The sequence below is a fragment of the Neodothiora populina genome, assembly GCF_041146345.1.
Source record: "Neodothiora populina strain CPC 39397 chromosome Unknown canker_contig_13, whole genome shotgun sequence".
Classification (NCBI taxonomy): Eukaryota; Fungi; Ascomycota; class Dothideomycetes; order Dothideales; family Dothioraceae; genus Neodothiora; species Neodothiora populina.
The window spans coordinates 469,125-485,359 of record NW_027191402.1 but is presented as its reverse complement, the minus strand read 5'-3'; the positions used below and the strand labels follow the sequence as shown (position 1 = coordinate 485,359).

Genomic DNA, 16,235 nt, shown 5'->3' with positions numbered 1-16,235 from the left:
TCTGCAACATTTCTCGCCCGGTCTTCTGTCTGTGTGAGCTTACCGAGCGTAGATGATCCGTTCTCAATATGAATCACTCGAGAAAAACACTGTGGTTTCTGCTATCTGGACAGATATAAGACACGTAGAAAGAATATATATCTTCTTACGGATATGAGGACAAAACAACTACACTTTCAGAGCAGAGTTGGTAAGCGCAGGCAACATATGTACCTTATGTCTGTAACTTCACGTCGCCAAGACATTTTTGCCTGCGTTCGATAACTTTCCAGCAATTTCCACTATACCCAGATAGTCCACCACCATTTTCTGTCGTGACGCCTTGTACGAATAACCAATTATTAGTTTATTTGTATTGTCGATTTCTAGAATAGATGTAGTGAGATGGAACAAGTCATGGTCATTTGCGAAGTGCGGGCTCGCGAGTTTTCCATCAGTCTCGCTGTCAATGTATTTGAATATATAATTAGCAGATACGGTAGCTGCTTCCATATACAAGTACATTCCCCAAATGGTTATTCGGCGCATATTTCATATGATAAAATACTCTTGATGGCTCCTGTCTCTGCGAACGTTGCATGTGCTCTACAAGACTAAAAATAATCTTTTCGGATCTTTACTTTGAGACATTACCCTTGTACATTACAATATGTAAAAAGCTAGAATAGCCCAATAGATTGCGAATATATCATGGGTCGGCTTTCTATCCCCTGCTGCACTTTCTACATCTCAACCAAGCACTAGCCAAGCATTGTCGCCGCTGCCGGAGTCCATCATACCTGGGGTACATTCTGGAACCACCAATGACTGGAAAAAGTTACCTCAAAATAGGCTATTAGTTTCACGCTCCACTGCACCTCGTAGAAAATGGTCATCAAGTACAACAGCGGCGACATGGAGAACACTAGCGACCTTCAGAACTCTGCAGGATGGAAGGCTGCACTTGAAGAGGCGAAACAAGGTGCCGCAGAAGGCGGAGTGTGAGTGCTAGATCGTGGACTTCGTACAGACCAGTATGTGCAGGTGAATGTTGACTTCATCACCATTCAGTCCAATTGGAGCCTGTCTTGTGGCAGCCGACGGCAAGATCCTGGGCCGTGGTCATAACATGAGAATACAAAAGAAGAGCCCTACCATTCATGTGCGTATCTTATGTAGAGCCTCGCCACTTTTGATGATCTGCACATGTTGATATACCACTGGCAGGCCGAGATTAGCGCTCTCGAGAACGCCGGCAGATTGCCTGCTTCTGCCTACAGAGGTGCCACCATGTTCACGACGCTCAGTCCTTGCGAGTAAGTTCACAGATGTAGCCAGTAGTAGAGTGCCAACTAAGCATCTGCAGTATGTGCACTGGATCCTGCATCCTCTACAAGGTCAAGCGTGTGGTTCTTGGGGAAAACAACACTTTTGTTGGTGGTGAAGAATACCTGAAGCAAAGAGGTGACGTTTCCCGAATGCTATACATAGACATCGCTGCTATCTTGCTAACGTGATACAACAGGAATTGAAGTGATCAACCTCAAGAATGCCGAAGCCGAGGCCCTGATGACAAAGTTCATCAAGGAGCGCCCTCAGGATTGGTAGCTGCCGCAAGATTGTCGATGTGTAAACCTAGAGCTGACCAGATATGTACAGGTACGAGGACATCGGCGAAGAGTAAATTGTGCTTCCCGCATCTACCAATCACTGTGCGTGAGGTTGCGATGATGCATCGTTTGCTCCGCGTTGGCGTCTTGGGGCTTGGCCACGGCTTGTGATTTCCCTAATGTCATTGTTCGACAGGCGACTTATGCAACATGAAGGTGGATGCTCATCTACCTGAAAGTCTGTGGATCTCCTCGAAGTAGAACTTGAGATCGTCCGGGTTGACGAAGGGAGTTATGCCTGTGGAAAAGTATTAGGATAGATTACGATGTAGGCAGAGTAGATCCAGCTCTGCACTTACCATGACCAAGATTGGCTATCCAGCCCTGTTTGCCTCCTCCAAAGCCGTCCACCATTTCTTGCACAACAGCCGTGATGGCTTCCTTGCCACCGTAGAGAACACCAGGATCGGCGTTGCCTTGAAGGACTTTGCCTTTGGCCTGAGCAATGGCATAAGCTTCTTTGGGATCGTGTAACCAGTCCAGTCCAATGACATTATATGCCGTGTCACAGAGGTCATCAAGCGCGTACCAAGCACCCTTGGCAAAGACTGTCATTGGGACCTGCTCCTGGCCGAGTTCCTTCAGTCTTGAGGGAAGGTGGTCTGCAATGTATTTGAGGTAGGGGAGGGAAAATGTCTTGAAAGAGGTTGGTGACAGTTCACCAGCCCAGGAGTCGAAGACCTGGAGGATCTATAGACGCAGATGTCAGTGTTGGAGCGACACGATAGCAGAGTGTATATGCACGAACCTGGGCTCCAGCGACTACCTGCAAAGCCAAGTACTCGACACACAGTTCGGCAATCTTTTGCAGCAAGGCCTTGCTCTCGTTAGGGTACTTGAAGATCCAAGTCTTGACCTGTTTGAAGATCTTGCTGCCGCCGCCCTCGACCATATAGCTCAGCAAAGTCCAAGGCGCGCCACAGAAGCCGTAAAGCGGCACACGTCCAGCGAGCTTGTGTCTAGTGAGTGTTATGGCCTTGTAGACATAGTCGAGACCCTCTTTGACGTCAACTTTGCGCTCCATGACCTCCTTGTATTGCTGGTCCTCAGGGCTCATCAGAGGATCAGGGAAATGAGGTCCCTTCTTGTCAACCATGATCACCTCCATGCCCATGGCCTGTGGGATAACAAGAATATCGGAGAAGATGATGGCTCCATCTATAAGTCCGGCATAGCGCTCGATTGGCTGCAGCGTCAGGGTAGATGCGATTTCAGGCGAGCGGCAGCATTCAAAAAAGTCATGGGAGCCTTTGGCTTGGTGGTACTCAGGAAGGTAGCGGCCTGCTTGACGCATTACCCACATCGGTGGTCGCTCAACCTTTTCTCCTATACGACTGTCAACATCACGACCTACTTCCTTTCCCATTCGTTGCGCGATCGCACGTACCTCGGGCAGTCCGAAGAAGCAGGTCATTTTGTAAAGGTGGAAAGTCGTGAGCCATGATGGGAGATTTGGTGCAAACTGGTTGCACTGTTCAATATCGAATTTAAACAGTGGATTGTATAGCGATTGAATATCAAGTATGTATGATATTTGATCGAAAATGCTCCGGTATGTTGGTCACTCGTCGAATCAAAGTGTAAGGTATACAGCACTAGCGTCACAGTATCGATATGGAGTTGCCCTAAGCTCGATCTGTTGGAGAAACATCCAAATACCGAGATCCGAAGCAACCCCGACCGACCTTTGACATCTTTGATCTTAGTGCCTACGTTGTGTTGATTAGAACTGGTAAAGGACCGACTTTCCAGAATATTGTACATGCTTGAGTGAAATGCTTTCTACAGCGACCAGACACGTATCGAGACAACAAGTAGGTGCCGTACAAATAAGTAGAGTCAGTCTCTCCTCGTTTCTCAGACCGTCTCGATCGTTCTTCTTTTAATGTACTTCGACGGCAATTGTCTCAATACGTATAAGTAGAAGGGATAGATTAGATCTTATGTTACCCTACACCCAGAGTCTCGAGTCTCGATTCACGCATATGAATCTTGATAGACTGTGAGTCTTTCGAGGACAATCTGTCTCTCCCGATCTCCCAAGACTATTTCCTATTCTTCGTTCGCTCAAAGGGGACCTTCGTGGACGCTACCTTCCAGGACCAGCTAATGACGTATTGCAGGAACATGTCCCTGATTGGTAGGAGATCCGTCGTGCTTACTGGTAAGCGCAAATGAACAAATGACCATCAAGCACTTTTGTCCCAGCTCATGGAGGAGATTGGTAAGGGTCGCTTGCAACGCCCCTCTGCATGCTCATGGACCAAGTGAACGTTTCGCCTTGCCTGCCCTACGTCTCTCAGGCTCAAGGCGAGGTGCGAAGACAAAGACTTCCATTGATTTCACGCCCCTCCCCCAGGGCGCATTGGTTTCACCACTGTCTAGCAGCCAGGATGAAGAAAACTTTCCTGCTTACCCACCGGTAATACAGCAACACCTCAACCATGTCAAGCAATTTAGCGACTGCGTCGTACTCACTCGAGTTGGAAACTTCTACGAGTTGTATGCCGAACAGGCTGAGCAGTATGCTCCACTTCTAAATCTCAAAGTCGCTCAGAGGAAAACCAGTCTCGGCCCAGTCGCAATGGCTGGTTTCCAATATATCTACCTGGACCGTTATCTCAAAGTCCTTGTGCAGGGTCTACAGCTGCATGTGGCCATAAGTGAGGAATTTCGTAATTCTGCCGCAGAACAGGTCAGGACTGGTGGCACTCTATATACTCGGCGAATTTCCCGTGTCATCACGCCAGGTACACTCATAGACGAGAATTTCGTTGATCCCTTCGAGGACAACTATGTACTAAGTGTCCACATTGACGATGAACCCTCAACGACCTCCATCGATAATGTGAATATGGACACCAACATCTTGTCACATTGCCAACTGGCCTCCATTGGTTTAGCATGGGTAGATCTGTCAAGTGGTGAATTTTACACTCAATCGACACAATTGGCGTCCTTGAAGTCGGTTGTGGCACGCATACGACCTAAAGAAATAATCCTCGACACCAAGCTAAAGCACACTCTTAACGTCGACTTAAGTACACTCTTCGGTGAGGGTAGCCATGTCATAGCATTGCATTCTCCTGTCCAACCGCTTTCCACCATCGATGACTGGTCTTCGCTGCTAGACAAACCCATACCGGCAGAATCTCGCCCTGCGTTCAGTATCAACGAGATATCAGCAGCTTCTTTGTTGTTAGATTATGTCAAAGACAAAATCATGGACATGGAGTTATCGCTGCAGTGCCCTGTCCGGAGGATAGAGAAGGAAAATATGAGCATCGACAGACACACTTTGCGTGGCCTTGAGATACGTACGACTTTACGTGAAGGTGCATTTCAGGGAAGTCTGTTACATGCAGTGAGGAGGACTGTGACCAAAAGCGGTGCCAGGCTTCTCAACCAGCGACTGGGTATCATATAGCCTCACGCCTTATTTGTTACAATTTCTAAACTGATATGAATGCAGTATCACCTTCCATGTCGCTGGATATTATCAATGGTCGTTTAGATCTGGTGGAACATCTCGTCGCTAATCCTCTCCTCCGAAGTAATATCGTCTCACTTCTACGACGCTCATCGGACAGCTTGCGTCTTTTGCAGAAGTTTTCTATAGGTAGAGGCGACGCAGATGATCTGCTTGCGTTATGCAAGACCATCACAGTAACACACAATATATATCTACTTATCGAGCAGCATGTAGCAGGTCTTGATACAACAGGCATGACTGACCTCCATCTGTCAAGCCTTTCCGGTCTGCTCGCGAGATTCGACTTCGAGGGTCCCTCTCGCCTTGCCACGCGCATCGGCAACGCAATCGACGAAGATGGGCTATCACGACAGCATCTTGCAGAAGATACTGAGGCTGCTACTTTTGCAAGCATGGCAGAAGAACGGACCGCTGAGGAAGGGCTACACACAGCCAAGGGTGTCAAAAAGCCAGCGAAAGGGGTACCTGCAGACGTGTCGCAAGAGCATGATGGCGAAATATGGATCATGCGAAAAAGGTGTGTAGCAAGAATTAGCAGACCAAGGGGCCAAAGCTGACGAATGAAGTGCGAGTACGTTTCTGCGTCAGGCGCATGCCCAACTGGCCGAAATTGACGATCAACGAACTTCACTCACTCTTCGTCTACGCAAAGAACTCGGAAGCAATAGTCTTATGCTCAAATGGACGCCACAATTGGGACATTTCTGTCATGTCAAAGGCAAAGATGCCCGCACAGCTGTTGATGGTGCTAGGCACATAAGCTCGACAAAAAGCACAAGAACGTTTTACTTGCAAGACTGGACCACACTTGGGCTGAAGCTGGATGACTTGAGATCAAGGATCAGGACCGAAGAGCAGCGGATATTTCTTGCGCTACGCAAAGAGGTCATAACTAATCTGACTAAACTTCGCCGCAATGCTGCTGGACTGGATGAACTCGATGTTGCATGCTCGTCTGCGATTTTAGCCGAGGAAAGGAACTTAGTGAGACCTATACTAAACTCAGGGACGGAACACAATATCATAGGGGGCAGACACCCGATGGTGGATATCGGACTACAGGAGCATGGGAGACGCTTTACCGCAAACGATTGTACAGTGGGAGAGAAGAACACCATTCTGCTCATAACCGGGCCCAACATGGCTGGGAAGAGCACTTTTCTTCGTCAAAATGCATTGATAACAATTCTTGCGCAGACGGGGTGCTTCGTACCTGCTGCGTACGCCGAGATCGGATTAGTGGACAAGCTATTCAGCAGGATTGGCTCTGCGGACGATGTGTACAATCATCAGTCGACCTTCATGGTCGAGATGCTCGAGGTTGCGGATATCCTGAATCAAGCCACGGAGCGCTCATTTGTGTGTATACGGTATCGCTGGTATGCTACGACTACAAGCTAACTCATTGCAGGTCATCATGGACGAGGTAGGACGTGGAACTACACCAGAGGATGGGACGGCTGTGGGCTATGCATGCCTCCACCACCTGCATAACGAAAACAAGTGTAGGGCATTATTTGCCACGCACTTTCACAAATTGGTGGAAATGACTGCAGATTTTCAGAAGTTGGCGCGTTATTGTACATCCATCGCCGAGCAAGCAGATGGTACTTGGGTCTATGTTCACAAACTCCGTGAAGGAGTGAACCGGGATTCGCATGCTTTGAAGGTTGCGAAACTTGCAGGTGAGTAGTCCTCAATAAAAGAGAAATGGCAGGGCTAACATGGTCCAGGACTTCCCCCGAAGGCAGTCGAGGTTGCTGCTGAAGCCCTCAATGCTCTGGAATCCCTGAGTGGTCAGTGATTGCGCGGCGTACAGGCGCTGCGCCGTAGGCAATCGCGCTGTAAAAGTAAGATTACCGGAGAACGATCCATAATCAGTACCTGGACAGACCCTAGCCACATAAAACGGATCAACATCGATTATGGGAAAACTATGATCAGCGTCATAGAACAAAATAAAATAGAAATATAAGTCCAGCAAAAGTGGCATTAAACCCGCATATCGTCCATCAGACGCTTCCTCTTCGTGGTAAGCTGGGTATATCTACTCCATTGAACCTGATCCGCTCTCCTATCAAGTTGTCTTCTCGGCTGCGTCATGCTCCTTTTCCTTGTCCATGTGCAGCATATGCTTGACCTTGTCGCCGATGCTTTCCTTATGAGCATGGCTGTGTCCACCATACTTCTCCTTGTGGACATTGCCTTCTCCGCCACGCTGCCGACAGAATCAGTAGGTCGTCGTCTGACTTTACAATTTCACAACTCACCCCTGTGTGGAAGTTCTCCTGGTGCGCAGGTCGCATTGCAGGTTCTGGGACTACATCCTCCGATGGCTTGCTTGAAACATCGGGGTTATCTACGATGTTGCCCATCCCGCCTCTCTGCGCACTCGCATTAGTTGACAACCAAAACACAATTACGGATCTCTTGGGGAAAGCATACGCCGCTAGAGTACTCCGGCTTGTTGGACTTTCCCTCGACGCCTTCGCGAATGATTCCGCCGTCGGTGTAGAGGGTGGAGTCATCCTTTCCAATATTGCCAGCTCCTTTGTTTTGCGTTAGTGATTCACTTCGGCCTTGCTTTGTATGGCAATAAGAAATGTCACACCTCCACGGCCGGTCGAATGCATGTTTTCAGCCATAATGGATAATTTATATTCGCGGATAAAGTCCTTGTTGAATTGTTCTTGCAGCGTGAGGGAAGGAGTGTGTGATTTACAAATGCGAAGAAAGAACAAAAGAACTACGGTTGAGATGTGTGCAGTCGGAACAATCGTCTCTGACCTGATCGCCTACCAACCTGGCTTATATGTACATCTACTGGTAAGGGTGACATGGATACCCTCATGGGGATTGGGCATGCGTCCACGATGACGTAGTAGAGCATTCCGATGCCTTCAGGGTCAACACAAGACATCCTACCTTACCTTACCTGTGACTTATGGTTCAGCAGCACGTGGATTCCATTCCTCTTTTCTCTAGACTCGGCATGGTACTTTTGCGATTGTACTGTACATGGAAAGCAAACGAAAGACGAGCGTGACTTCATGGCCAAGCAATGAAAGATGGCCGTCGTCCGCGGCTTTTCTCTTGGGCTATGGGCGATAAGCCTGGCTGTGCTTATTCGTTGGATCCTTTTGTGGTCATGATTAGAGCATACAGTGTTCCTTTTTTTCCTTTGGACACGGGTTGCGAATGGGTTGTTAGTACACGATTGATGATGGATTATTGTAGGGGATCACTCGAATAATGGACCGTACCCTGTAATAATGCCTACATGAGATACGTACATACAAACGTGGTATATCGAAATAAACCAGAAGTGATCTTCCTACAGTACATGAATTCACCAAATGCTTCGAGAAGTAGGTATTTATGAACACAGAACCAGCAGTACATACACAGCAACAGCCTTCTCCAAACAATGCTTGGTATAAACACACAAGCCAAACACAGTCGTGTCCTTCTACATGACTCCTCTGCTAATTTCGCCATACACAAAATCACACCATCCATGACTGTATCTCACCTCATGCAAGGGCGATGGCATAGTGGGGTCCGCCGATTTTGAGTTTTTGTAGTTCAGACCGAAGGGAAAACGACCCCTCCCCCACATCTTAGACACTACAGTGACAGGCGGGCGTCTTCGTATCTCCTGATCAAGAACACATTCCATCTTAGCAGTGTCAAAAGAGTTTGAAATACGTTGGACTCTGCTGCATCGAACCGGTCACACAGAGTCAGATACAAGAATCAATATAATCGATATAGCAAACATGGCAGACAAGACGAGAGAAGAGCGGGCGAAGAAGTATAGAGGGGTATGTGATCACCAGCTTCTCCAAATTCAAAACCTACACACGCAATCACGAGAGTGCCTGGATTCCATTCCACAACCCACAAGAAGAGCATTCTTTTACCCACCATTCTAAATACAAACATGAACCCCCAAAGAGAAGAGAAAATTAGACTGCATACCAACCCGTGAAAGCAATAGGCAACAGTAGAAGACCTGGACCCGCCCTCGGCAATGTCGACCTCACCCACCGCACCCGTCTCGCACGCTCTGATGACTGCCTTCGAGCGCGACTACACGCACCTGACCGTCGTATCGCCCGAAACCCGCGCCCTGCTAGGCTACCTCTCGATACCACGCCTCAAGGAGCTGTTGACCTCTGGCGCGATCGACGAAAACGACGCGGTGGAGAAGGCCATGACGAGGTTTCAGCGCAAGGGCAGGAAGTATAGGGTTATTACTATGGATACGCCCCTTGAGGATCTTGAGGCTTTCTTCGAGGGATCGCTCGAGGATGGACCGACGGAGAGGCAGGACTTTGCTGTTGTTACGGATGCTGAACGCAAGTTTGTCCTTGGGGTTTCGACGCGTGGTGATTTGGAAGATTTTGTTAAGCGGAGGCCTGCGTGTTGATATGGTCGAGCGAAGAGTGAGAAAGTTTGACGACAACTTGTCGGGTGGAAGAGCGCAGTGAAGAGATGAAACTCGTTGATTACTCGTGTCGTTGACGGATACGTTGTGTGCTATCTACAAGATGCGGTGATCGAGATCATGAGACTCGGGCCCATATGCTTCTCGAGGATTATCAATCAACCCAGATTCAACTAAGAACCATGTGCTCGTTAACATCGGGGTCTTCTCACTTGATGAGTGACGAAACACGCCAACAGTCATACAAGCTGCATATATGACATATAGATGTTGGTGTATGGCCACGACATCACGGTATATGACGCTGAAATGCATCTTGTCCCGTCAGGCGTATTTTCCCGCTATATATGACGGCCATGGTCATCCGTATTGTTTCAGTGCGTGACCGTATTTCCTTTTATGCTAGCCTGTTTGGAGGAAGGAGGAGAAAGCCGGAGACACCTAAAACTACTCGAGGCTGTGCCATGAAATCGGCACCATCTGGACTGTAAGAGGTTCAAGTATCCCTCATCACTTTCCCCTTCTGCGTGTGCAGAGGGCGGCAACTACACTGATGTCGTCGAGTTTACCACCCTCAATACTGAGACCTTCGTCAATCGCCTTTTCCATATAAGGAGATTCGGCGAAAGGATCTTCAGCTATGGTACGAGCAGCCTTGACAAGCTCTTGGGCAACAAAGCGCATACCATCTGCATATGTAGTGGGGTCGTCGTGAGGTTCTTTTTTGTCAGTCGGCACAGACTGCCACTTGCGCCAGCTCGTCAAGACATTCTCGACGACTTCGTGCTCCCACAAGTTGTCGATGACGCCATCGGACATAGCAAGGACAATGTCGTCCTCTTCGATAGCAAGCTTGTCCATGACGGCGTCGTTGGTGGGAGTATCTGGCGAGTTGGTACCGAGCTGTTTAGGACAGTCGAACCAGTGCCAGTTCTCAGTGGTCTTATATATAACATGTTCCGTCTGAGGCCTGATGACAAGTATTTGGCTGTCGCCTAGCTGAGTCACATACAGTATAGGATGGGCGGGGTCGCTAGGGTTGGTATGGATCAAAGCAGCGCAAGTTGTCGATGTGCCGTACCATACGGGGTCAGCAGTTGCCGCTTTCGTTTGTTCGTATGCCGACTGGAGATAGCGAACTGGATCCGGCTCAGACGATTCGCCGTAGCGGTCTTTCTCCGCTTCGAGAGCCCAGAAATGCAAAATCAGTCGCGACCATAAGCTGGATAAGTATATCGTTAGTACACAAGATGCGCGATCAATAGACATCAGCGACACATCTTACGCAGCGTGTCCTCTCTCACGTGTCGCCCAGGCTCCGACACCATCGTTGACGCCTATAAAGTTATCACTGACGAGAACAGAGTCATCGCCGTTCGTGATGCCGCGGATCATCTCTCCATTGACCGAGGGTCTTCGATCTCGGCTGCGGTCATGAGTACTCAGGGGATCGGAAAATGAGCCAGAAGGTGGTGAGAGGAACGGAGGAGGGAAAGGCCTAGAAGGTCGTTTGGCAAATAGCGCATATCCAGCTTCGAAATAGTATGGCGACTGTGAAACGATAATCGAAGACTCGTCTGACACTGGCGTAATTGTCCCAACCGTTGGCTCTCTATGCTCCCTTGACCTTCGATGGGACGTATAATGCCTCCTAGACTCGCGAACGGCACCCGCGCCATGGCGATGGCTAAATCCACGACCATGTTCAGACCTATGGCATACAAAGCGTTCACCACCATGATTAAAGACACAGCTACGGCTCTGATCTAGTAGCCTGATAGTTACAGGGCGGGGGCCGAGCCTGTGTCGGAATAAGAGTGCTAGCATGCCTCGCATGCTGAAGCCGACTTACGAGCCTCTCCAGCCCGGAGCCATTGACCTTACATGTGCAAGGAAGTTAGTTTATCGACGGGTTGTCGTTGACTCATTGCTATGCTGAAGTAAGGAATCATGCGAGAGATGCGCTGCACCACCTCAGCTGCATCGCTTGGCGACCAAAATAGCCCTAAAATAGTAACCGTAAGATACAGAGTGTCTCGCTGTCCAGCATACTGTACTAGAACTGCGATAGAGGAGGACCCCGCCGTACAAAGTACGATTCTGCCGCATTTCGCTGACCCCCCTCCACCAGGGTCTTGCCTTTTCACATACCGCCCTCAACTATCTACTATATCTCACGTTAATTGTTTCAGACTACCAAGGCGCTGCTTCGACCAGGCATCACAATGGATAAGTCGACGAGCAGAATTAATAAGATCGTAATCTTGTACTATTCACTATCATGAAATTAATGGTCCACCTGTGATTCTACGTCACACCTGATGTCTGAAGCGGTATCGGACTTTATGAGTGGTGATTCGGCATTATCGCGCGAAATGCAACTAACATCTATGGCTGCACATAAGACCGAGCAAGGAGTCCAATATCGCATGCAACACCTCCGATAGCGTCTCTTTTGATGGACCTTTGTGCCGCACATGCGCCTGTCAACCCCATCTGAACGTCCACCCATAATCGATTCTGGTGGGTCTTTTCGCTTTTGTTCCTTGATCCTGGTTGATGTAGCGCCAGACAATCCATATTTATGCAACAATAATACACAGTGCGCCTTTCAGCGTAAAACTAAGCCTTTTGCTCCTCTGTCTTTGCACCGTCTTTTGATGCTGGGGAGGATGTTGCGGCCTGCTGAGCGTTCGCGGCCTTGGCGTCCGCTCCCATGTCTGCTTCGTTCTCACGACGGAGGGCTTCTTCTTGTCTGACCTCCTCGGTAGCCTCATCAATGTTCTCAATGTCACGCACTCTCGCTTCCTTGCCTCCCTCTCTCTGCTTCTCGCTTTGCTGGTTCTCCTCTTCAATGAGTTCTTGTTGCTCACGGAGGACCTCGAGACGCTGCTTGTTAGTGGCTGCACCCTCGGCAGTGTGGACCTCAAGTTCAATCTCGTGGAAGAGTTCCTCTGGGATGCTGGACAAGACAGCCTGTAGGGCATCGATTTGAGAGTCAAATTCGACATCCTTTCCTTGGGCGTACATGAAGGCGTTGGACAAGACAAGGAGGGTGCTCGGGACACCGTACTTGAGACGAAGCTCGAGCCACATGTTCATGTCATCTCTGAGTCTACCGGGAGACATGCCATGTGTGCGTAGACCTCTGGCAGCACATGCTGTCTGAAGCTCGGGTACGGATAGCGACTCAACACCCTCAAAGGAGATGGCCCGGTCATCACGCTTGATCTGGCGCATACGATGTCTGATCTGGTATCTGAGCATGGCATCTGTGCCGAATGTACCGAGAGACATGTATTTGCAGATTCCGACGAGCTGGGGACGGGACAGATTGTCGAGGGTCAAATCGTCCTTGAAAATCTTGCAGACGCGGATGACGTCGGCCTTGGTGGGAGCCTCACCAGTAGTGCGCACCTTGCGGAAGAAGTCTGTGAACTCATCCCTCTGAGCATTGGCTGCACTTACGGGGAGACCGGTCTCACGCATGGTCTGGCGAAGGAAGTTGCTGACGTCCTTTCTTGTAGAGCGAAGGCTGGAGGCTTTGGCCTCGCGAGACTTTTGACCCTCGTAGGTGCTAGGAAGCATGTTGGGGAAGAGCTTGAGAGCGACGGGTAGGAGAAGTTCAGCGAAGGGTACGATCACGAAGACAGAAAAGGGAACAAGACGACTGAGATCTTGAACAGTGCGTCGCAGCTGATGAAAATGAGTTAGGATAAATTGATATCAGGACGATCGCAGCAAATACTGACCTGACGATGTTCTCTCCTGGTCAATTCATAGCCCGCAGCCATCTTCAGAGCAAGCTTAGTACTGATTCTGACCTCGGTACCGAGAAGCTTGGTTCCATCCCAGTAGTGGTGAACCTCTTTCATGATCTTTTGACGAAGAGTGAGTTTCTTCTCGTCCTCCTTCTTTTTGGCAATCTTTTTCTCCTCGGCCTTATCCTCGGCAGTCTTCGCAGCGGCCAGCTCGGTCAAAGCTTGCTGCTCCTGAGCTTTCGTAGGCGCATGTTCAGAAGGCTTATTAAGGGGAATGTTGACGTTCGGAAGATCGCTAGACGCTTGTGCTGGAGACGTAGCAATTCTTGACTTGGCTTCTTCTTGTGACAAGGGCTTCTTGGCCTGCTCAGCATTGAATCCCGGAGGAGGGTAGGTTGTGTGCTGTCCGGAAGACGTCGAGGGTTCTCCGGAGACGGAACGACGAGGCACAAAAGCGGCAAAGGCTGGTAATTGTCTGTTAAGTCCGGCAGATCTGGCGAAAGCGGTCCTTGTGCCGCTCCTCAGTAAGAGAGGAGCCATGTGTGAGGCAGTGCGGTTGAAAGACATGCTGGGTGGTGGTAGTGATGGCTCTTTACGCTCGCAGGATGCGAGGGGTGGCGATGGAAGAGAAAATACAGGCTGTTCAGGGGTTCACAGGAATGACCGGAAGATAAAGGAATGAACGTAGAACTTCGGTGTGTCGTTAGTCGGTGATGACGTGAGATGAAATGGAGGGTTTATGTCTAGACAATAATGTAGTAAGAAGAGATGGAGATGCGGGAGTATAATTAAGTAATTGCTAACAATGAAACATCTTTCCAGGTTCAGGAACGCCAAGCCCTGACGCAGAACGGACTTTATATGGGTACCTCGCACTTACGTATGCCGTGGACATGTGCAGCGCAAGAGCATAAGGTGATTCACGTTACAAGTTCCGTAGATCGTTCTAGCTGACTGTCGTACTCATTGAACTTCCACTCAATCTGCCCTGCATCACGCATCCAGAGCAACGTTCATAAAATTTGAGTGCAGTATCCCGACAGATGTTATTTCAGGCACGGGGATCAACACCGGCGCAGCCACATTGCACTGCATGCACAAGATACAAAGTACCTCACCTTGGTTGCAAAGCGCCCTTACCCCGCTAACTCCGTCTCTCCGTTGAGGCCTCGGCCGAATGCATGCCCGGTCGCAGTGTGGTCGGGTCCGCATACAAGATTACCTTAGTGTTGTTGATTACTTTACTGATCAGTACTGGACACCACTTTCAGCACTGACAAGACGTCGAATCAGGCTTACCAGATTCTCTGCGGAGTAGTAAGCACACGCGAAATAAAGTACAGCTTACTCCGCATTTCTCACGGACCCATATACAGTAGTTTCAGCCTCTCTCAGCTTTTAGTTTATATTCAGCATACTTCGTTCAGTGCCTGACTAACCTCGTGCACTGTCATCTTACATCCTGACCGTCCGCTAGTCAAGTTGTGAACTTTGTATGTATTGGTGAACATCAATCGGGTATCCAATATGCGTTGACAGAAACACCATTACATACTTCACTCAACAACCTCGGCCGCCCTTGGACAAGGGTAGTTGACCGAAGATCAGTCTGTACAATCAAGCGCGTGTGAAGCGTCGAACTGCGCATTCCCTCTGCTCAAAACCCCGGGCTCTCCTGAACCTCACAAATCAATATGAAGTTGCGAAAGGCCGCACGTATCATTCTTGTCGGTGCTCCTGGAGTCGGCAAGGGCACGCAGACCGAGCGTATGCTTGAGCGCTTCCCACAGCTTGCCTCTATAAGTTCAGGCGATATCCTGAGGGACAATGTCCGCAGCCGGACTGTTCTGGGTAAGTCATCAGCCGCCTTCTCTGGCGACAGGGTCCCAAGTTCTGTACGACTTGAAGATGAGCTGACGCCGTCGCTTCAGGCATTCAAGCGGAATCCATCATGAAGTCGGGATCTCTTGTACCAGATGCTACCATGCTGCGTCTGATCATGTCTGAGTTGTCTACCCGTGGGTGGATCAGATCTACCGGGCCTCGCAAGCCCATCACTCTCAACTGCGCCTCGACCGCTTTCGCGGGTCTCAATGCTTCAGCTGCACAGGGAGGGGACGAGTATCTCAATACCAGCGTTGCGGCTGCTACTTCCGAAAAGCAGTTTGAGTACAGCAACAGCCCGGATGCCTCGTTTATTCTTGATGGTTTCCCACGCACTGCCTCGCAGGCTGACGAACTGGACAAGATCATTCCTATAAACCTGGTTGTACATATCAAAACCCCGATAGAGGTCATTCTGGATCGCATATGTAATCGGTGGATACACGCCCCGTCAGGGCGGGTCTACAACACCACTTTTCATGCTCCGAAGGTCGCAGGCAAGGACGACATCACCGGGGAGCCGCTTGTTCAGAGGGCAGACGACGAACCAGAGACATGGAAGGCTCGTCTGCACAAGTTCGAAGAGACCAGCAAACCTCTTCTGGACCATTACGACTCCATGGGTGTCCTCTGGAAGGTTGAGGGCAATTCTTCTGATGAGATCACTCCAAAACTATTCGACGAATTCACGAGGCGCTTTGGGACATAAAGGATGGACGCATGGATACACGTGATTTTTCTTCCAGTCTGGGTACTACGGACGTATGTGTACGTCTTCGAAAGGGCATCATGGTGCTTCTGCTTATGTGAACGGTTGTTTTGTCTCTTTAATTCACATCTCAATGGCCGTCAGGAAACACTCGTTCAACAACGCGCTCCTTGTGAGTGACATGGGTTTTGTTCAGCGGAGCCCTTTGATTGAATATGATGATCTTGGCAATGCATAGTCGGCGATTTATCCTTCGTATTCGTGACACGGTGTCCTAAGGTGACTTAAC

The 16,235-nt window shown here is 49.4% G+C and overlaps 7 protein-coding genes across 9 annotated transcripts; 4 read left to right on the top strand and 3 right to left on the bottom strand.

Annotated features, from left to right (window-relative positions):
• Positions 1-867: 867 nt before the first annotated feature.
• Positions 868-1,663, top strand: AAFC00_001764 (uncharacterized protein; the record flags this gene model as incomplete). Its single annotated transcript, XM_069340994.1, has 6 exons — positions 868-980; positions 1,051-1,141; positions 1,207-1,295; positions 1,346-1,443; positions 1,505-1,583; positions 1,639-1,663. 6 exons carry the CDS (start codon positions 868-870, stop codon positions 1,661-1,663), a joined length of 495 nt encoding a protein of 164 aa, XP_069204505.1.
• Positions 1,664-1,679: 16 nt separating this feature from the next.
• AAFC00_001763 (uncharacterized protein) lies at positions 1,680-3,091 on the bottom strand (the record flags this gene model as incomplete). 2 transcript variants are annotated; one of them, XM_069340993.1, is made up of 5 exons in its annotated part: positions 1,680-1,765; positions 1,822-1,887; positions 1,949-2,339; positions 2,398-2,975; positions 3,037-3,091. In XM_069340993.1, the coding sequence occupies 5 exons, from the start codon at positions 3,089-3,091 to the stop codon at positions 1,680-1,682; spliced, it is 1,176 nt and encodes a 391-aa protein (XP_069204504.1). The 2 variants fall into 2 exon arrangements, with proteins under 2 accessions (XP_069204504.1, XP_069204503.1); XM_069340992.1 differs by lacking the exon at positions 1,680-1,765 and having other exon boundaries at positions 1,814-1,887.
• Positions 3,092-4,233: 1,142 nt separating this feature from the next.
• AAFC00_001762 (uncharacterized protein) lies at positions 4,234-6,946 on the top strand (the record flags this gene model as incomplete). Of its 2 annotated transcripts, XM_069340991.1 has the most annotated exons (5): positions 4,234-5,065; positions 5,122-5,659; positions 5,709-6,501; positions 6,554-6,827; positions 6,876-6,946. In XM_069340991.1, the coding sequence occupies 5 exons, from the start codon at positions 4,234-4,236 to the stop codon at positions 6,944-6,946; spliced, it is 2,508 nt and encodes an 835-aa protein (XP_069204501.1). The 2 variants fall into 2 exon arrangements, with proteins under 2 accessions (XP_069204501.1, XP_069204502.1); XM_069348517.1 differs by lacking the exon at positions 4,234-5,065 and having other exon boundaries at positions 5,376-5,659.
• A 273-nt stretch (positions 6,947-7,219) lies between these two features.
• Positions 7,220-7,787, bottom strand: AAFC00_001761 (uncharacterized protein; the record flags this gene model as incomplete). Its single annotated transcript, XM_069340990.1, has 4 exons — positions 7,220-7,360; positions 7,413-7,526; positions 7,588-7,691; positions 7,754-7,787. The coding sequence occupies 4 exons, from the start codon at positions 7,785-7,787 to the stop codon at positions 7,220-7,222; spliced, it is 393 nt and encodes a 130-aa protein (XP_069204500.1).
• Positions 7,788-8,921: 1,134 nt separating this feature from the next.
• Positions 8,922-9,574, top strand: AAFC00_001760 (uncharacterized protein; the record flags this gene model as incomplete). The annotated part of the gene is made up of 2 exons (XM_069340989.1): positions 8,922-8,966; positions 9,143-9,574. The coding sequence occupies 2 exons, from the start codon at positions 8,922-8,924 to the stop codon at positions 9,572-9,574; spliced, it is 477 nt and encodes a 158-aa protein (XP_069204499.1).
• Positions 9,575-12,214: 2,640 nt separating this feature from the next.
• AAFC00_001759 (uncharacterized protein) lies at positions 12,215-13,920 on the bottom strand (the record flags this gene model as incomplete). The annotated part of the gene is made up of 2 exons (XM_069340988.1): positions 12,215-13,288; positions 13,345-13,920. 2 exons carry the CDS (start codon positions 13,918-13,920, stop codon positions 12,215-12,217), a joined length of 1,650 nt encoding a protein of 549 aa, XP_069204498.1.
• A 1,127-nt stretch (positions 13,921-15,047) lies between these two features.
• Positions 15,048-15,946, top strand: AAFC00_001758 (uncharacterized protein; the record flags this gene model as incomplete). The annotated part of the gene is made up of 2 exons (XM_069340986.1): positions 15,048-15,204; positions 15,285-15,946. The coding sequence occupies 2 exons, from the start codon at positions 15,048-15,050 to the stop codon at positions 15,944-15,946; spliced, it is 819 nt and encodes a 272-aa protein (XP_069204497.1).
• Positions 15,947-16,235: the final 289 nt, after the last annotated feature.